Source organism: Coenobita brevimanus, chromosome 21 (assembly GCF_032717465.1).
Source record: "Coenobita brevimanus isolate Jiangsu-jjx chromosome 21, ASM3271746v2, whole genome shotgun sequence".
Lineage (NCBI taxonomy): Eukaryota > Metazoa > Arthropoda > Malacostraca > Decapoda > Coenobitidae > Coenobita > Coenobita brevimanus.
In genome coordinates this window covers 1,689,133-1,710,847 of record NC_136974.1, presented here as the reverse complement: position 1 = coordinate 1,710,847, position 21,715 = coordinate 1,689,133, and the positions used below count along the sequence as shown (strand labels likewise).

The 21,715-nt window shown below is 45.8% G+C and overlaps 1 protein-coding gene across 1 annotated transcript in view; it reads left to right on the top strand.

The window, feature by feature from the left end:
* The first annotated feature begins 544 nt into the window (after positions 1–544).
* The window catches only part of LOC145392056 (uncharacterized), a 37,367-nt gene continuing 16,196 nt past the window's right edge, over positions 545–21,715 (top strand). Inside the window, exons 1-5 of the mRNA XM_080266512.1 lie at positions 545–701; positions 1,036–1,095; positions 1,301–1,366; positions 10,490–10,608; positions 11,521–11,624. Of these exons, the coding sequence (XP_080122638.1) occupies positions 545–701; positions 1,036–1,095; positions 1,301–1,366; positions 10,490–10,608; positions 11,521–11,624 (506 nt within the window). The remainder of the gene's footprint in view (positions 702–1,035; positions 1,096–1,300; positions 1,367–10,489; positions 10,609–11,520; positions 11,625–21,715) is intronic.

Sequence of the window (21,715 nt, the reverse complement as noted above, 5' to 3'; positions counted from 1 at the left end):
TATGGAGGGGATGGAGAGTGAGAGACTAACCAGGAGAGTGTGTGGAGAGGATGGGGAGTAAGGAACTAACAAGGAGAGCGTGTGACTGAGGTGGAGGGGAGGAGAGGGATGGGAGTCAAAGGATGAGATGGAGGGATGGAGTCGAGAGGTATATGGGAGAGGGGGGTGTAGGTTGGGGAAAGGGCAGCGAAATGGCAGGGGACAAGGCGAGAAAGGGGCGATATGCTTGCGGCCACCACTTATGAGATTAAGGCGTCTGGCGATAAAGAGATAGATAGATAAACTGACTGACTGATAGATGGAACAAATACCAATGCTATTTTGTGACTAAGGATAAACAGACTAAATAAAACTGCGTGTACGGTATATAATGTAGTCTAATTATTTTCTGTGTGTGTGTGTGTGTGTGTGTATGTATGTATGTATGTGTGTGTGTGTGTGTGTGTGTGTGTGTGTGTGTGTGTGTGTCGTAATTCACTCGCTCTGTAAGTAAAAGATGACATGTGGCAGGTTCCAGCCGTAGAGTTTTACGTGCGTGACGCCTATGAAGGAGGTGTTCATGGGGGTGGGGGGTATTGGTTGTATCTGGTGTGTGCCTGTGGTGTGGCTTGGGTGTGTTTCAGGTGCGTGTGGTGTGCCTGGGGTGTGTGTGAAGTTGAGTGTGTTTGATGTGCGTGTGGTGTGCCTGAGGTGTGTTTCAGGTGCGTGTGGTGTGCCTGGGGTGTGTGTGAAGTTGAGTGTGTTTGATGTGCGTGTGGTGTGCCTGGGGTGTGTGTGAAGTTGAGTGTGTTTGATGTGCATGTGGTGTGAATTTGGGGTATTTGCAAAAACAGAGGACACCAGTTGGGATATTATTGAGAGAGAGAGAGAGAGAGAGAGAGAGAGAGAGAGAATTACCTAACCTACTGATACCGGAAACCAAAGAAATGCAGAACAATCTTAGCGTCAGTGTTCTTTCCTGTTCGTTTCAGTTCATTCTCCATAATTTTTCGTATTTTGTAGACACCTTCACTGATCCCCGCTATCGTGTCTCAGGTAAAACCGTGGTGATCCCTCCGCAACGCCGCACCTCCTCCAAGACAGGCCAAATCGCTGGTAAGTCGGCAACAGGGGCGAGCGGGAAGGGGTGAGGAGGAGGAGGAGGGGAGGCGTGCGGTATATATCAAGCCTTTTTGGTGCACAGACTCGGTAAATAACCTTGCGCTGTCCTCATATTTTTCTATACAATTGAATTACACTTGGATTTAAAATAGCATGGGGAAAACAATACAATTTATAATATATTCTATGTGTTTTGCAGGTCGAGTACCGTCCGGGTGGCGAGATGAGCAGCCGTGGTGGTGGCGGGAAGTGCGCCTGCCCGGGTGTCAGTGTTGCCAAGTCACGCGGTGCCGCTCAATTTCCCTCACCCAACTGGGCTAGGCAGGGGGCGGCTTCTCAAACTTAATTATGATCGATTTCGTGCCGCAACTACGATTCGTTTCTTACAGGAAGGACGAGGAAACATTCTCTCCATGGCTCTTTGCTCTTCCTGCAGATATAAATGTGAGCTACAAGAAGACAGTTATCTCACGCAAATTTAATGGAGGATTCTGAAATCAATTATGATCGATTCCGAGCCGTAATTACATTTAGTTTCTACGTGCGGCGAAGCCGACAGGTCTATAGTTTTTTTTTTTTTTTAATGCGAGGAAGAAGGAACCAAAGGCCAGGAGCCTGCAAATTGCTCCCTCAAAAAAAAAAAAAAAAAAAAAAAAAAAAAAGCCTTAAATTCAATATCCATTCATTTCGGTACCCCTGAGGAATTTTTTTTTTTTTCCCTCCAAGTTGGAATATCTGTTCTTGGCGGGCTGTGATCGATGTCCTTAATGAAATACAGAGTTGCACAGCTTGAAATTTTGAGCTGATTTAACAGGTCAGCTGCTACGTCAGCTGACTATTACGTGATTTTCAATTTCGGCGATAAGGAGGCATTTTAGCGATTTTCTTATGAAATATAAAGTTGCTCGGCATAAAGTTTTCAGTTGATCTAACATATCAGCTGATTATTTAGCAATTGTCAATTCTGGCCATAAGGAGGCATTTTAAACAATTTCACATATTCAATGAGTCTCAAAGAGGGAAACTTTGAAACTGGCTGCAACAGTTTCGCCGCAGGTCTGTGAAGGTAATCTCTTCTTGTTTACAGGAAGGACGAGAGAATAATCTTTCCGTGACTCTTCCTCTTGATGTAAATATAAATGTTTGTTGACAAAGGCGGTTGTTTACCTGTGTTCGACGGGCGTGCTCGGCGAGAGGGATAGGGGTTAAGTAACAACATGTCGCAAATTGTACTGGTGGATGAACAGCCACATAAAGAGTAACAAAATGGCTGTGGCGAGAGGATGGCGAGCGAAGGAGCCGGCGGGATTGGCTGGGATGGTGATGTGCGATGAGGGGGGACGGGGGGCAGTACACCCTGTTAAATGGGGCAGTGTAGGGTGGGTGGTAACGGTGTGGCGAACTTAATATCAACGTTTTCTCCAAGAAGGTAAAGACTTAGTGGTGTCATGAACCGCACTATGTACGTTAGGGGAAAAAATGTAACTTTACAAATCAATGCACATTCTACTTACTAACATACGTGAAACAAATGAACAAAAGAAATGAAAGTTAATTAAGAACAGAAGCAGATAACACAGTGCCTTTCCGCAACCATCTTCCTTTCCATTTACACTTATTTCGTCCGGGTCCCTGATCTTGAGTTACTTGTCATCCTAATCCTGTGAGGGTGTCCGTGAAATGGGCGTAATCTGGGGCGTGAAATCCGGCTCCGGTGCGGCTACGGGCCATTTCTGTTAATGTCACTTGGGCGGGGGGGCGTGTCTGTATTTACTCTCCCCGGCCTTGACCTTTGACGCTAAAGTTTATATTCTGTAGTGCTTACGCTGTGCCTGGTTCTGGTTTGGTGCAATTTTACTCAGTGTGATTTTGTTTCAACGCACACACACACACACACACACACACCCACTCACACCCAGTTCTGTACAAATACACAATGTGCTTTTTTCTTTTTACTCTGACACTACACACACACACACAGTTCTGCACATAAAATATATACACAATATGCCTTTATTCCTGTGACTTGAGTACACACAAACACACACTACTCTAGACATAAAGACACAAATATTCAATTTTGGCCTAAGTTTCTGAAAGAGAGACAAGGCAGGGGGTATTGGAAAAAACACGTCTCGTTCTTCCTATCAAACACAAACCTCACTTACTGAAATGAATGGATTGGAAGTCTAAACAGAAACCTCGGGGCTAATTCTCCCTTGTAAGGATTATTTTTCACAGGAAAGAAGGATATGGGGCTGGTCCTTCCCACGTCTCTTGTCCTTCCTACAAACAAAAATATGAATTAAGAGAGGAAACTGATCCTAAAATTTTCTATGCAGTGCCATGGGCTATCTTTTGAAGGCTCCTGAGACCTGCGGAGTATTTCATCTGGCAACACTGGTAGGGAGGGCTCAGTGTGCCGCCGGCCTCTAGTACGTGAGGGTGTTTGCCGCGGCGCTCCCTACACCAGTGTTTACGTCCGTCTGGTGGCCCCTAGCTTGACCTGGCTCCAATGACCCCCAGGCCGATCCTCATCCTCATCCTTCTGGCTGCCTCTCCGCCTTTCTCAGGTCAGGCCACGCGCGTGTGTACGGCGTTCAGTGTGGCGTGTGCGTTTACGTGTCTGTATGTGTGCGTGTGTGGGTCTTCGATTTCTGCACCTCACGCGGCGACTTTGACTTGGGATTAAGTTTTGTGTGCGTGTATGTGCGTCACCCTAAGCCCTAAAGAAGATTACACACACGCACGTTCACACATACTGTACATACATACATACGTATGACAGGAAAGAAGCATTTAAGCGTATTCTTTATTTATAACATTAATAATTTAGTGTGTGTGTGTGTGTGTGTGTGTGTGTGTGAATATATGTCTGTGTTGTGATGTGTGTGTGTGTGTGTGTGTGTGTGTGTGTGTGTGTGTGTGTGTGAATATGTCTGTGTTGTGATGTGTGTGTGTGTGTGTGTGTGTGTGTGTGTGTGTGTGTGTGTGTGTGTGAATGTGTCTGCGTGGATATATGTGTGTGAATGTACGTATGTGAATGAGTGTGTGTGTGTGTGTGTGTGTGTGTGTGTGTGTGTGTGTGTGTGTGTGTGTGTGTGTGTGTGTGTGTGTGTGTGTGTGTGTGTGTGTGTGTGCTTTTTTCTCGCCGTACCTTCTCAGAAATATTCTATCATTCCTCCTCCCCTCCCCTCCTACCTCCCTCCCATTCACTGCTCCCCCTGCCTTTTTCCTTCCCCCATTCATCTCTCCTCCCTCCCTCTCTCCCTTCCTTTTCTTCCTCTCTCCTTTATTTCACATTTCACATTCCTTCCCTCCCTCCCTTCCTTCAGTTTTTCCCCTCTCCCCTCTTTCCCCCTCACCTCTCTCTCTCTCTCTCTCTCTTCCTTCAGCATTATTTTCCATTCCCATACCTTCCCTTCATCTCTCTCTCTCTCTCTCTTTCTCCCTTCAGTATATTTTACGTATCCCAAACCTTCCCTTCATCCTCTCTCTCTCTCTCTCTCTCTCTCTCTCTCCACCCCTCGTCGATGCTAAGGGCCATTGAATACATGAACATCTCCCTCTTCCCTCCCTTCCTCCCTCCTCTTCTCCCTTCTCGCCTCCCTCCAACTTCCCTCCCTTCTTTTCCAATATTTCCCTCCCTATTTCTCTCTCTCTCTCTCTTTCTCATCCTATATTGGCTACACTTCATTCAGTTCTTCCCTCTCTCTTCCTTCCCTTCATCTTCTCCCTTCCTTCTCTCCACCTTCCCATTTCTCTCCCTTTTTCTTCATTTTTCACCTCATTCCCTCCCTTCACATTTTTCTCTCCCTTTCTTCCTTCCCTCCCTTCTCTCCCCCTCCTTCCTTTCCATTAATTTCCTTTCCCTCCCTCTTCCTCCTTCCCTTCCTCCTCTCCTCCCTCTCTTCAATCTTCTTCCTTCTATCTTTCATCCTCCTCCCCTTCAATATTCATTCTCTCTCTCTCTCTGCACCTTCCTTCATTTCCTTCCTCTTTCCTCCCTTCCTCCAATATCCCTTCATTTCCGTCCTCATTTCCTTCCTTCTCTCTCCCTTATGTTCATCACCTCTCTCTCCCCCCCCCCCCGCACACACACAGTTACTTTTCAATTTCTCTTCCTCCCTCCCCTTTTCTTCCCTCCCTCTTCATGGTTTCTGGTCGATTCATTTAGCTTACCTTCCCTCCCTCCCTCCCATTTCCTCTCTCCCTCCCTCCATTCTTCCCTCCCCCTCTCTCCCTATTCCCTCCCTTCCTTCCTTTCAAGTCTGGGATTCCTGAAAGAGAGAGAGAGAGAGAGAAGATATTGTGGTGTGGTGTTGCGTTGTGGTGTTCTATGGTGGCGAGATGTAAGATGTGGTGTGGTGTCATGTGGTATGGTGTGGTGTGGTGTAAGGTATGGTGTGGTGTGATGTGGTGTGGTGTGGTGTGATGTAGTGTAAGGTATGGTGTGGTGTGATGTGGTATGGTGTGGTGTAAGATATGGTGTGGTGTGGTGTAAGGTATGGTGTGATGTTGTGATGTGGTATGGTGTGGTGTGGTGTGGTATGGTGTAGTGTGGTGTAAGGTATGGTGTGGTGTGATGTGGTGTGGTGTGGTGTGATGTAGTGTAAGGTATGGTGTGGTGTGATGTGGTATGGTGTGGTGTAAGGTATGGTGTGGTGTGGTGTGGTGTAAGGTATGGTGTGATGTGATGTGGTATGGTGTGGTGTGGTATAGTGTGATAGATGTGGGAATCCTGTGTTGTGGCAGGTCGGTCTCCCCCCCCCCTTCACACACACACACACACACACACACACACAAACGTCAAGTCCATTTTTCCCCTCTCCGCCTCTCCTCCTTTCATCATTTCTTTCCCTTTCTTTTCTCTCACCTCCTTCCTTCATTTCTCTCTCTCTCTCTCTCTCTCTCTCTCCTTCCTCCCTCCCTCCGTCCATCATTCTTCTGCTTTCTCCTTCCCTCCCTTTCTTCCTTTCATATTTACCTTCCTCCTACCTTGTCCTTCCTACGTTCCTTCCCTTTCCCTTCCCTCCTTCCGAGTTTCCTTCCTTCTTTATTAATATTCTCAGCTTGCCTCACATCCTTCATGCATTTTTCTTCCCTTTCCCCTCCTTCCTTCATTCTGTTCTTCATTTTCCATTCTTTCACTCAGGCCTCTTTTCTTTCCTTCCCTCCCTCCCTCCTTCATTTTTCCTCCTTCCTCTTATCTCCTTTCCTTCATCCTTTCTCTGCTTCCTTCCTTTTCCTTCCTTCCTTACCCACGTGCCATCCTTCCTTCCTTTTCTCTTCTTCCTTTACCTTTAAAATTTCCTTCCTTCCAACTTTCCTTCTCTCCCTTCCTTTTTTCCTTCCATACTCTTCCTGTCCTTCTGTTTCCTTGCTTTCCTTCTTCCTAAATTCTTCTTCCTTCTTTCCTTCCATCTTCCTTCCTCTTCTGACAGTCTCTTCCTTTCTCCATCTTTTCTTCCTTCTTTCCTGTTTTCCTAATTATTTTCCAGCCGCTTCACACTTCTCTTCCTTTACCTTCCTGTCTTCCTTCTTCCTCTACTTTTTTTTTCATCCTTCCCTCCTGTCACGCTTTCTGCCCTTCCCTCCCTTCTCCACTTCTTCCTGCCTCCCTTCCTCCTTCTCTTCCACTTTCCTCTTCTTCCTTCCTTCTTTCCTCCATCCCTCTTGTCACGCTTGCTACCTCTCCTTCCTTTTATTCCTGCCACCCTTCCTCCTTTCCTTCCTTCCCTCCTTCTTTTTCTCCTCTTTTCTTTCCTTCCTTCTTTTCTTTTCTTTCCTTCCTTCTTTTCCTCTTTTCTTTCCTTCTCTCTTCCTTCTTTTCCTCCTCTTTTCTTTCTTCTTTTCCTCTTTTTTTCCTTCCTTTTCCTCCTCTCTCCCTTCCTTCCTTCCATCAGTAACATGATCATCCAGCGGTGGAACTTGTGCGAGAGAGAGATCACATTTTCTCTCTCCCTCTCTCTTGTTTCGCTATCTCACTGTCCCCCTCCCCCCTTCTCTCTCTCTCTCTCTCTCTCTCCTGATAACATTTTGAAATATAATTGTCCTATTGTAACCCTTATTTTTTATTCATACGGAAATTTCATCTTTCTAACATACCCTCTCTAAGCCTTCCTTTATTTTTCGTCTACACACACACACTGCTCTCTCTCTCTCTCTCTCCAAACTGAATTAAGACACTGGTCTCTCACACACACACGCACACACACTTTCTGCTCTCTCTCTCTCTCTCTAAGCTACTTGACATTGATTTTATTTTTACATAGCCTATCAAGAAGGGATTAATTCTTTCCACTTTGTTTCCCCAGTCTGTCCCACCCTCGCTCACATGAGAGAGAGAGAGACAGACAGACAGACAGAGAGAGAGACTGAGGGGAATGGAGGGGGGAGAGGGGAGAGAGTGAGAGAGTTGATCAATACAAGTGAGTCAGGTGCCACACTCCCTGTTGTACCTCTGACCTCTCTCTCTCTTTCTCTCTCTCACACGCACCTGAATTGTATCGCTCCATACCATCCTCCTTTTTCCTGTTATTCTCTCTCTCTCTCTCTCTCTCACCTGAACAATATCGCTCCATACCATCCTCCCTTTTCCAGTTATTCTCTCTCTCTCTCTCTCTCTCTCTCTCTGTCAGCTGAATTACATCACTCCATACCTTCCTCTGTTTTCCTGTTATTCTCTCTCTCTCTCTCTCTCTCTCTCTCTCTCCTATAGTACGAGTCATTCTCACTTGGCGGAAACTTTCTTCCTACTGCATCCTATTCCCCGTTGCTGAATCAGAAAAGAAGACAATACTGCTGCTCTACATCCCTTCCATAGCACTTCTTCGTGACTAGCACCATATTCTAGTAGTAATCTCTTGTCTGATCCCAGCACTGAAGATGGAGAGATGACAGTTTTAATCCTATACTCTTTTCACCTTAACTTGGCCCGGATTTTCATTATTTGCAGGTTATTTCATGAAACCCAATAGCAAAACAATACTAAAGCGCTACATCCTCCCCATAGCACTTCTTCGTGACTAGCACAATATTCTAGTGTTAATCAAGTGGTACAATTCGGAACTCAAGACTGAGTGATGACAATTTTAGGCCAAGTTAGAGTAAAATGAGTATAGTTATAAAGAAGAGATGTAAAAATGGGTTTAGTGAAAGTGAACAGTGTATTATATTGACACCGTTGACTTAGTGGTATCGTGTAGGTCTGGGGAACGATGGCTTCACAGTAACACCCCCCTCCCCTCACAGTATACCATCCCCCTCCCCTCACAGTAACACCCCCTCCCCTCACAGTAACACCCCCTTCCCTTCACAGTGACACCCCCCTCCCCTCACAGTGACACCCCCTCCCCTCACAGTAACACCCCCTCCCCTCACAGTAACACCCCCCTCCCCTCACAGTGACACCCCCCTCCCCTCACAGTAACATCCCCCTCCCCTCACAGTAACATTCCCCTCCCCTCACAGTAACACCCCCCTTCCCATCACAGTAACACCCCCTCCCCTCACAGTGACACCCCCTCCCCTGACAGTAACACCCCCCTCCCCTCACTGTAACATCCCCCTCCCCTCACTGTAACATACCCCTCCCCTCACTGTAACATCCCCCTCCCCTCACTGTAACATCCCCCTCCCCTCACTGTAACATCCCCCTCCCCTCACTGTAACATCCCCCTCCCCTCACAGTAACACCCCCTCCCCTCACAGTGACACCCCCTCCCCTCACTGTAACATCCCCCTCCCCTCACTGTAACATCCCCCTCCCCTCACTGTAACATCCCCCTCCTCTCACTGTAACACCCTCTCCCCTCACAGTAACACACCCCCTTCTCCTCACAGTAACACCCCCTTCCCCTCACAGTAACACCCCCTCCCCTCACAGTAACACCCCCTCCCTTAAAAGTAACACCCCCTTCCCCTCACAATAACACCCCCTCCCCTCACAATAACACCCCTCCCTCACTGTAACACCCCCTCCCACACAGTAACACCCCTCCCCTCACTGTAACACCCCTCCCCTCACAGTAACACCCCTCCCCTCACTGTAACACCCCTCCCCTCACACTTACACCCCCTCCCTTCACAGTAACACCCCCTCCCCTCACAGTAACACCCCCTCCCTTCACAGTAACACCCCCTCCCCTCACAGTAACACCCCCTCCCTTCACAGTAACACCCCCTCCCCTCACAGTAACACCCCCCTCCCCTCACAGTAACACCCCCTCCCTTCACAGTAACACCCCCTCCCCTCACAGTTACACCCCCCTCCCTTCACAGTAACACCCCCCTCCCCTCACAATAACACCCCCTCCCCTCACAATAACACCCCCTCCCTCACTGTAACACCCTCTCCCCTCACAGTAACATTCCCCTCCCCTCACAGTAACACCCCCTCCCCTCACAGTGACACCCCCTCCCCTGACAGTAACACCCCCCTCCCCTCACTGTAACATCCCCCTCCCCTCACTGTAACATCCCCCTCCTCTCACTGTAACATCCCCCTCCCCTCACTGTAACATCCCCCTCCCCTCACTGTAACATCCCCCTCCCCTCACAGTAACACCCCCTCCCCTCACAGTGACACCCCCTCCCCTCACTGTAACATCCCCCTCCCCTCACTGTAACATCCCCCTCCCCTCACTGTAACATCCCCCTCCTCTCACTGTAACACCCTCTCCCCTCACAGTAACACACCCCCTTCTCCTCACAGTAACACCCCCTCCCCTCACAGTAACACCCCCCTCCCCTCACAGTAACACCCCCCTCCCTTCACAGTAACACCCCCTCCCCTCACTTTAACACCCCCTCCCCTCACAGTAACACCCCCTCCCCTCACTGTAACACCCCCTCCCCTCACAGTAACACCCCCTCCCCTCACTGTAACACCCCCTCCCCTCACAGTAACACCCCCTCCCTTCACAGTAACACCCCTCCTCACAGTAACACCCCTCCCTTCACAGTAACACCCCCTCCCCTCACAGTAACAACCCCCTCCCTTCACAGTAACACCCCTCCCCTCACAGTAACACCCCCTCCCCTCACAGTAACACCCCTCCCCTCACAGTAACACCCTCCCCTCACAGTAACACCCCTCCCCTCACAGTAACACCCCTCCCTTCACAGTAACACCCCCTCCCTCACAGTAACACCCCTCCCTTCACAGTAACACCCCCTCCCCTCACAAAAACACCCCTCCCCACACAATAACACCCCCTCCCTCACTGTAACACCCTCTCCCCTCACAGTAACACCCCCTCCCCTCACAGTAACACCCCCCTCCCCTCACAGTGACACCCCCCTCCCTCACAGTAACACCCCCTCCCCTCACAGTAACATCCCCCCTCCCCTCACAGTAACATCCCCCTCCCCTCCTCCCCTACAGACGGTGAGGTGGCCGAGAGCTGCTACGGTGAGCCCTTACGACTGAAATGCAGCGACGGAGGCGAAGACGATGACGGCCCCAAGGTGGTGATGCGAGAGGCGTGGCTATATGGACAGCAGGTAAGAACAACACTCCTTTACTTTGCCTACTTTACTGTACCACGAGAGAGTTAAGGAAGTTCCCTAACACCTCTTTCTAAGCGATTTACATTCCAAAGGTGGTATTGCGAGAGGCGTGGCTTTACGAACAACAGGTAACACTCCTTTACTTTCCTTTACTTTGCCTACTTTACTGTACCATGAGAGTTAAAGGAGCTCCCTAACACCTCCTCCTAAGTGATTTACATTCCGAAGGTGGTAAAGCGAGAGGCGTGACTATATGGACAACAGGTAGCAACACTCCTTTACTTTACCCACTTTACCGTATCATTCCTTTACTTACGATCTCCAAACCTTTGTAGAGATGAGAGTTAAGGAGGCTTCCTAACACTTCTTCCTAAGCGATTTATATTCTTTTAAGCTCCCTAACACCTCTTCCTAAGCGATGTATATTCTTTTCAGCTCCCTAACACCTCTTCCTAAGCGATTTATATTCTTTTAAGCTTCCTAACACCTCTTCCTAAGCGATTTATATTCTTTTAAGCTCCCTAACATCTCTTCCCAACCGATTTACTTTCTTTCAGTTTATATTTGCGATCTCCAAACATTTATAGAGATGAGACAGTTAAGGAAGTTCCCTAACACCTCTTCCTAAGCGATTTAGATACATTAATTTCGTCTGTACCTACCATCCCCAAACATTTTTGGAGATGCCAGAGTTAAGGAAGCTCCCTAACACCTCTTCTTAGGCAATTTATCTTGCTTATTATACGTTACTATCTTCTTATGCGTTGTCATTCTAATCTCGCCATACTCTGCCTAGGTAAAGTATATATAGGTACCGGTAATAATAATAATAATAATAATAATAATAATAATAATAATACTTGTCCAAACTTCTTAAGATCTTACATGAATTCCTTGTCTTTCCAGGTGATCAGAAAGGTGGATCACTGGAGCCAAGGTGTGCAGTGTACAGTGCCAGAGTACAACAGGCAGTACAAGGCGGGCACATTCCTTAAGTACATCAATAAACAGTAAGTACAGTGAGGATGGAGGGCGAGACTAACGAGGAGTGTGTGTGTGTGTGAGTGAGGTGGAGGCGGGGATAGGGAGGGGACGCCGAGGATTAGAGGGAGGGATGAAGTGGAGAGGTACGGTATATATGATGTGTGAGCTGGGGGGAGCGAAGCGAAATGGTGGGGGACAGGGCGACATGGAGGCGATTTGTTTGTGGCCACCCCTCACAGGATTAATGCGTCTGGCAATGTACAGACAAACAATACCGATAAACGATAATTACAGTACATTACAAGGCGGGCACATTCCATAAGTACATCAATAAACAGTAGCCTAAGTACAATAACGATGATAATTACAGTACATTACAAGGCGGGCACATTCCTTAAGTACATCAATAAACAGTAGCCTAATTACCGTAACGATAAATTATAATTACAGTACATTTACAAAGCGGGCACATTCCTTAAGTACCGGTACATCAATACACAGTAAGTACAATAACGATAAACGAATATATAAAGTACATTTTTTTTAAGGTCCTTGGTCTTACTATTGTCAGTCTGTTTTCATCTAACGGAACTAGGCTAGCGTGAAATTCGGTCAGCCTTTATGTGGTAGGAATGCGTCTCCTTGGTAACTAGTCAAATTAGCCCTCGAATCTGACTACACTTGGCCATCAACTGAGCCGGCAGGGGATACGGTTCTTTGCCAAATTAAGGATGCTCCCTAACACCTTTTCCTAAGCGATTTATTTTGCTTATTACACCATAGTCTTCTGTTATGTTAATCCTTCTAATGTTGCCACACTCTGCATAGATAACGTACAAAAGGATATTAACAACCCATATCCAAAAATAAATCGCTAAGGAAGAGATGTTAGGGAACTGGAAAGAATACATGCCAATATCCCTCATATCCTTATACCACTTCCTTCACTAACACTATCCAACCTGATCCTCAAATCAGCACAGTTCATCCATCTCACTCACCCTCATCTCAATTCCATCATCCATCTCATTCATCCTCATCTCAATTCCATCATCCATCTCACTCATCCTCATCTCAATTCCATCATCCATCTCATTCATCCTCGTCTCAATTCCATCATCCATCTCACTCATCCTCATCTCAATTCCATCATCCATCTCATTCATCCTCATCTCAATTCCATCATCCATCTCATTCATCCTCATCTCAATTCCATCATCCATCTCACTCATCCTCATCTCAGTTCCTTCCAATCTGCTACCATCCTCATCCCTTCCTGCCCACATTTCACCGCCATTCAACATCCTACATTATCACACAAACACCCTACACATTCCCCTTCGTTTGAGGTCGGTCTCTACATTGCCTGGAGAGATAAAGGGGAAAGATAAAGAGTTAAGTGACGTTCTTTTGGCGATACTGATAAGAGGGAAGTGCGATACATTAGCAGTTACGGAAGGGGTGTAGTTTTGAGAGAGAGAGAGAGAGAGAGAGAGAGAGAGAGAGAGAGCGCAAATTCGTTACTGCTGTTATATACGGTAAGGGATGGTTTTTCCATATAATCCACAACAATATGAAGAAAAAAAAATATGAGCCCTTTTCTGGTCTGGTCATTGGCTAGAGAACCCGTTTCCAAGATTCAATGGTCTAGGCTATCCGCCAAACACATGACACACTCGCGCCATGAGGTGCAGTTACATTCCCCTCAAATCTTATTTCTGAAATTACCATCTCCCTTAAACATGATAACGCCTTTGTATTCTCCTTTCATTACCTCCAGACTGGCAGGAACTCTGGCTAATGGGATAAAAAAAAAAAAAAAAAAAGAGAATCGTTACCATGGTGATACTACAAATTTTACAGGCTAAACTAAAAGACAATATATATATGTAAATAATTACCGTATGTAATGTTTGCATAGTGACAGATGTGTTATATAAAAAGCGGAAACTCCCAACCTAACCTAATCTGATTCCCCCATCTGTCTATATACCGTAAATATATATATATATATATATATATATATATATATATATATATATATATATATATATATATATATAGTCTCCTTCCTCTCCACTCACTTCCATATCCATCTGTTGTGTCACACCATCGTCCCTCCCTCTTCTGTTTTCCTTTCTTACCCCACCACCCTTTCTCATCTTCCTCCCCGCACTCTCTCCATCACCCCTCCTCCTCACTTCCTCCTCTTGTTTTCCTTCCTCCCCCCCTAATCCTCGTCCTCCTCTTCACTGCCCATCTCTCCTCTCTCTCTCAACCCTCTTCATTTCTCTGCCTCCCTCTTCCTCTCCTTTCTTCTCCCATCCTCTTTATCTGCCACTGTCCTTCCCTCCCCTCTCCCTCTTTCTTCCATCACCTCTCTAACTCCCATTCTGCATCCTCCCCTTCTTCTCTTCCTCATCTCTCTTCCCCCTTCCTCTCTTCCCTTCCCCCTCCCTACATCCTCTTCCTTCTTCCTTATTATTCCCTCTTCCTTCCTCTTACCCTCTCCATCTCACCCCTCCTCCTCTTCCTTTCTTCGTCATTTCATTCCTGCCTCTTCCCTCCTTCCCTTCCCTCCCCCTCCTCTCAATCTTCCATCCTCCTCACTCTTCCTCCATTCATCTGTCCTCTTGCTTCCTTCATTCCTCTTCTCCATCAGACTTTTCTCTTTCCTCTCCACCCTCCCCCTCCAGTCTTTCTTCCCTCCCACTGCCTTTCCTCTTTTCCTCCCTCCTTTCTGTCCATTCTTCTTTTCCATATAGCTTCCATTTTCTCTCCCTCTTCCTTTTTTGCCTTTTATTTTCCTCCCTTCCTCTCCGTTTCTCTGCCTTTCACACACACACACACACACACACACACACACACTCTCTCTCTCTCTCTCTCTCTCTCACACACACACACACACACACACACACACACTGCGGTCCAACATGCAGCAAACAGCCATTTTTCTAGCCAATCCCTTATCCAGTCTGTTGCCATAGCAGACTTTTAGCACTTCCTCCATAGCCTTCATAGCACTTCACAGCCTTTATAGCACTTCCTCCCATAGTCTTCATAGCACTTCCCTTCATTAAGTAACTCACACACACACACACACACACACGAGAGAGAGAGAGAGAGAGAGAGAGAGAGAGAGAGAGAGAGAGAGAGAGAGAGAGAGAGAGAGAGAGAGATTAGGTGTTTAAATTGTACTCGTCAGGTCAGTCAAATGAAAGAGAGAGAGAGAGAGAGAGAGAAAGAGAGAGAGAGAGATTACTGTAGGTCAAAGTTAAAACTGTTTTCTATAGTCAGGTCAGTCAAATGAGAGAGAGAGAGAGAGAGAGAGAGAGTGAGAGAGAGAGAGAGAGAAATTAGGCCACAGTCAAAATTACACCCAAGTCGAACACTATCAATATTCAGTCCGCTAAATAAAACGCCACCAAATCCTCTCTCTTTAATGCAGCAACAAACGCGAACATTAATTCCACCGCCAATATTAAAGCGCTGGTAATACACTGGCTCTACGGTAGTTCAATTTACCTGTACCTCACTTCCGGTTACTCATTACCACACCTCTGTTTAATTCGGGAAAATATTTAAAGATAGATAGATAGATAGATAGATAGGCTTGTAGGTAGTTAGATAGATTTAGACTGACATAGATAGATAGATAGGCTGGTAGGTAGATAGATAGATTTAGATTGACAGATAGACGGATAGATAGATAGGCTGGTAGGCAGGTAGATAGATTTAGATTGACACAGACAGATAGGCTGGTAGGTAGATAGATAGATTCAGATTGACATATACAGATAGATAGATAGATAGGCTGGTAGGCAGATAGATAGATTCAGATTGATAGATAGATAGATAGACTGGTAGGCAGATAGATAGATAAAGACAGGTTGGTAGGTAGGAAGACAGATAGATAGATAGATAGATACTGGTTGGTACGAAGATAGATGTAGACTGATAGATAGACAGACAGACAGATAAACAGATAGGTAAGTAGGTAGGCAGGTAGACAGACAGACAGATAGATGGAAATAATAAAAGCCACCGAATTGAAGCGGAGATAAATAGATACATATAAATAAAACATATCCACAGAATTGAAGGGGACGATTTTATTTGACATGAAGGGAAGTACGGACATAGCGCTGCCCTTCCCCTCCACCTGGCTACGATTTGTGTTTTGCGGGGACGGCTCTCAGGGTTATCAGTGTTTGTCCTGCATTTGTCATTTCCTACTACCACACGCACACACACACACACACACACACAAAGATACATACATACATATATATACACACACATAGGCCTATACATACATACATACACACCAGCAGACTGAGCCGTCCCCTCCATTTTCTCCCCCCGCCCCTCCGCTCGAAAACTCTCTCCAAACAGGCATTATATCGTCTAGATGAAGCAAATTAAATAAGACAAGGGATACCTCTGATAGCCGCACCCAACGCAACACATCCCATGACCACTGGCACCTCAGACACGCCCCAGCTGCACACCAGACACATCACCATATCCCTCACCCCTCACCACATCCCCTATAAGGCCTAGACCCCTAAGGATGTGGCAAAAATCAATGGAAGTGAAAGTGTACCGGAAAAAAAAAAAAAAAATCTATGGTTGCAACTTGCCAGATTTCACCCACCAGAAAGGTACAGTGACAGGGACACACACGGGAGACGACCGCCTGTGGGTACGGCAAAAAAATAATAATAAATAAATAAATAAATAATAAAATAATTAAAACGTCATCGAGGTGAAGAGATTAAGGTGCCTAAAATCGTCCAACTGTTGCATGAAATACTATCAGGTCTTATCGTAACTTTGATTTTGTTCGTCCTCCAAATACATGCCTAAAATGAGCGTCTTGATTACGAAATTTCTTTGTCATCGTCTCTCTCTCTCTCTCTCTCTCTCTCTCTCTCTCTCTCTCTCTCTCTCTCACCAATTTGCGAGGGTGGTGGAAATTGCTGTGAGGTAAAAGAGGAGTAACCAAAAAGTTCCACACCCCTGACTGACCCCCCTCCCCCTTTCCTCCCTCTTCTCTCTCTCTTCTTCCCCATTCCCCATTTCATTTCCTATTCTCCCTCTCCCCCCCTGCCCCCCCCTCATTATCCTTCACATACCATTTCTCCTTCCTGGTCCCTGTTCTGCCCTCCCTCCTCCATTTAGCTTCCCTCAATCCCCTTTCTCACCCCCCTCTTTCCTTCACCTCTCCCTCCCCACTCCCAGCTCCTCTCCTTCCACTCTCTTCTCTCTTTCCTCCCCCTTCCCCTCTCTCTTTCCAACCCCCTCCCCTTCTCTGCTCTCCTCCCCTTTCCCCACTCTCTTCTCTCTTTCCTCTCCCCTCCCCTCTCTCTTCTCTCTTTCCTCTCCCCTCCCCTCTCTCTTCTCTCTTTCCTCCCCCCTCCCCTCTCTCTTTCCTCCCCCCTCCCCTCTCTCTTCTCATTCCTCCCCGCTCCCCTCTCTCTTCTCTCTTTCCTCCCCCCTCCCCTCTCTTCTCTTTCCTCCCCCCTCCCCTCTCTCTTCTCTTTTCTCCCCCCCTTCTCCTCTCTCTTTCCTCCCCCTTCCCCCTCTCTTCTCTTTTCTCCCCCTTCTCCCCTCTCCTCTCCCTCTCCCCCCTTCTGGTTGTCGCAGGTGCTGGTTTTGTTACGGTCTGTTGTTATTTCTCCCCCTCCACTCTCGCTATCTCTCTCTTTCTCTCATTTTTTTTTTTTATTTCCTTGCTCCACCAATTCATCCGTTTTTGTTTTCTTATTTTCTCTTATGCTTCCTCTCCTTCCTTTCCCTCTTTTCTTTGTCCTTCCTCATTCTCTGCGAAATTTCCTTCTTTCTCTCATGCCTACATCTCTCTCTCTCATTCCTCCACTCCCCCTTCCTTCCCTCTCATCTTTCCTCCTTTGTTCTCTTCCTCACATCCATCTATTCTCCTCTCCTATTACCTCTTCCTTTACTATTCCTTCTCGCCCTTCCTCCATCTCCCCTTTTCTTTAACCTCCCTCCTCCTCCTTCCTCTCTTCCACATCATTCCTTTCCTCTTTCCTCCTTTTCACCCCATTCCGTCATCCTTTCCTCTTCCCTCTCACCTTTTCTTCTCCATCACCACATCCTCATCTATCTTCTTTAACCTTCCTCCTTCATTCCCTCACGCAATTCTCTCTTCCTTCCCCCTTACTTCTCTCACCCTCAGCATTACCAGTGATTGCAATAACCTACCAAGTCATTCTGAGGAGAGCAGCATCACAGAAGCGTAAAAAGGAAAAAAAAATCTTTATATATACAATCACACCGAGACTGACACTGCATGAAATTCCAAGTTGTTGTCATGAGTAACTTAGGTGATATTTCCCGAGGCTGTGGCTGCTCCTCCTGACTGGCTTGTTCAGTCATGCATTCACAGGCGATATGTCCTTCACCAAGTAGGCTGCCTGGACACTAGTGATGTCACCAATCCCCACCCTTACACGATCAGTTACAATTCACGAGAAGCTGTGTATGTGTGTTTATATATATTGAAAAGTAAAATACACACACACACACACAAAGTGCATGGCAAGTGGCACCAGGCTACTTTCAATATTTTAGGGCGTGTTATTCTTGCAAAGTTTTGCTTCTACCCTTTCTTACGTGTACCGTACGATCTGTGAGTGAATGGTGTTGTACGAGGGACAACCTTCACCTTTGCTGTCTTAATTTTGTAAGCATCCGCCTCTTGGTACAGAATAGACAGCCTTGGACTCAAACCTATGCACAATCTGTAAATGGCACAAGAAACCTTCACATGTCATCACATTATGCACTAATCCCTAACCCTAACATAAGGCTGTCTCACAAAGGACTGGTACCATGTTATTGGCGGGTGTGCTTTATGGTGTGTCGGTGGGCGGCGGAGAATATAATCTAGCCTTAGGTAACGATGTTCCGGTCCACAGCCTGTCCCCTGCCACAGCTGGGAATTACTCTCGGATATTACAGTCAGCAGCACACCACAGCACCTCTGTTAATAGATAATGAGTCTTTCCATTAATATTCAGGCAGCAACACGAAGCAAGGACCGTAATCTCTGTGTGGTCTATCAATTTTACTCCCCTTTCCTTTGCCTTCACCCTCCTTCTCCCTTCCCTTTCCCCCACCATTTCGCTCTCTTCCTTCTCTTCCCATTCTTCACCTCTCCCTCTCTCTCTCTCTTCTTTCTCCTCTCTCCCCCCTTTGTAGATTATCCCCAAACCAGTCACTGCCCCCCACCCCACCCCCACATCTAATTTCCAAATCACACACCATCAGAGGACCGTCCCGGGGTGGAAACGTCATATTGGCTACCGTACTGAGGGCGGGATGGTTCGGTCACTTGTAAACAAAGCGATGGCAGATGTTTCGTTAATCAAAACACTAAAACGGTAATAATAATAACAACAATAATAATAATAATAATAATAATGTGATAACTAATAATAACAGTAGTAGTAAAATTTATAAATAATAATAATAGTGATAATAACAGTAAAAAAATACGGTAATAATAATAATAATAATAATAATAATAATACAATAATAATAATAATATAAAGAATACGGTACTGTAAAAACGATAAATGCATTAATCACTAACGCAAGAAATTTCCGTTTGAAATATAAAACTTAGTTCTGAGAGAGAGAGAGAGAGAGAGAGAGAGAGAGAGAGAGAGAGAGAGAGCAATCCTAACGCCCCCGTCACAAGGGCGTAATATCACCGTGACGCATTATGCCAGCTGGTGTTATTGGCAGAGAGAGAGAGAGAGAGAGAGAGAGAGAGAGAGAGAGAGAGAGAGAGGTAAAAAGGAGGAATTTAATAAGACGAAGAACAACTCATTTAAATGGGAAAAACAGACAGGTGAGATTAGTTAAGAATCTAAATTAATGTGTGTGTGTGTGTGTGTGTGTGTGTGTGTGTGTGTGTGTGTGTGTGTGTGTGCTCGCGCTTGGCTGCGTGGATCCCATTATGCGCACTTGAGAGTGGGAGAAGTTTGTGCTTAATGTGTGTGCGCGTTGAGTGGGGAAGGAGGGGGAGTGAGTGTGTGTGCATGCATGTGTGAATGAGTGTGAATGAGTGTGAATGAGGCAAGACCCAGTTAAATGGACCCTGGGTAGAGCAGTGGCAGAAGATAAATATTAAATTATGTGTTCACTAAAATTACCAAAACACAATTAATGCCGAAAGATAAAAGCAACAGCAAAAACAACAATAATAATAATAATAATAGTAATAGTAATAATAATGATAATAATAATAGTAATAATGATGATGATGATGATGATGATGATGATGATGATAATAATAATAATAATAGTAATAATAATGAAATGGCGGGGGACAGGGTGACGTGGAGGCGATTTGTTTGTGGGCACCCCGTATATGGGATTAAGGCGTCTGGCAATAGATAATAATAATAATAGTAACAAGAAAAAGAAGAAGACGAAGATGATCAAGGAAAGAAGAATTTTGTCCTGGGGGGGTGGCATCCTTATAACATATATATTTACGATCAAATATTCTCGTAACATTAATTTATATTGACAGGAAAGGTAAGGCGAATGCTGATCTCTTCCTACGGCTCTTGTCCTGAAAAAAGAAAAAAAAAGTGTATTTATAACGAGGAAAAAGTATCTTGGGTGATTTTGTTATGCAGGATGGTGAATGAAGGGGAACATGGAATTTCCCTTTGTTCCTCCTACAAGAAATATACCTAAGTTCAGACATGGAATCGACCGTAGATATGCTTGAGAAAATCTATCTATCCTATCCTTCTATCTATCTAGGACACCCTAAATTATATACTGCCCTCACAGTTCACACACAGAAGCTTTGAGGTCCAACTTGACGCCTTTCAACCCCCCCCCCACACCTCTCTCTCATTGACTCTTCCCACAGTGCTTCCTCTCTCTCTCTCTCTCTCTCTCTCTCCCCATAGACAATTTTAGACAGACGTCGAACAGGAGGGCTTACATACAGCCAATATAAATCCCTTCACTAGTCACTTCATCTGATGGAACTGGGCAAATCTCATCATTACTATGGCCTGTAGTCCCGTCGGTTATGGAAGCTCCCTAGCACCCTTTCCTGAGCGATTTATTTTGCTCATTATACCTCCCTGTCCTCTTAACCTTCCAATATAACCATAATCTGCATAAATAACGTAGAAAGATATTAACCAGCCATATCCAAAAATAAATCGCTAAGGAAGAGGTGATTGGGAGCATCCTTACCACAAGAATACCAACCTAAATCACGTGTGTATGAAATTCGACCAGCCTTAACTATGAGGTAGGAAAGAATCTCCTTGGTTATTAGCCAAATATATCTCCAATCTGATTACACTTGGGCATCAACTCAGCTGAAAAGGAAGTACAGATTTTACCAAGTGAAAGCAAACTGACTATACCAAGGCGCTCTCGTGGGCTGAATAAAAAGGTAGGAAAGGATCTCCTTGGTTATTAGTCAAATGTATCCTCCAATCTGATTACATCTGGCCATCAACTCAGCTGAAAAGGAAGTACAGATTTTACCAAGTGGAAGCAAACTGACTAGCCTATACCACGGGGCTCTCCTACGCTGAATAAAATCGTCCAGATAATAGGACAAAATAGGAAAAAATAGGACAATAATGACGTACTCTGCCTGACACCATTTTGCACACACGAACAGCAAGTCCAATTTCCCGCCATTACAACAATAGGATAAGTGGTGATAAGTGGTGAAAAGTGGTGATAAGTGGTGATAGTTGAGTTCATCACCCCGGTGTTCGTCAGTTACACTCTTATTATTCTAACTTGGTCTAAAATTGCCGTCTCCATCTTAAATGCTGAGTTGTAGTAATAGATTAACACTGAAATATGATGCCAGTCACGAAGAAGTGTCGATGGAATGTAGCTGTAGTACTAAAGGCACATAACCGTACTCACAATAATTCTTATCTGTTTTTAGCCAGACGCCTTAATCCCGTACGGGGTGGTCACCAACAAACTGCCTTCATGTCACCCTGTCTCCTGCCATTTCGCTGCCCTCCCCCCAACTAATAACTCCTCTTTTATATCCCTCTCCACTCCCTCCCTCCATCTCATCCTCAGT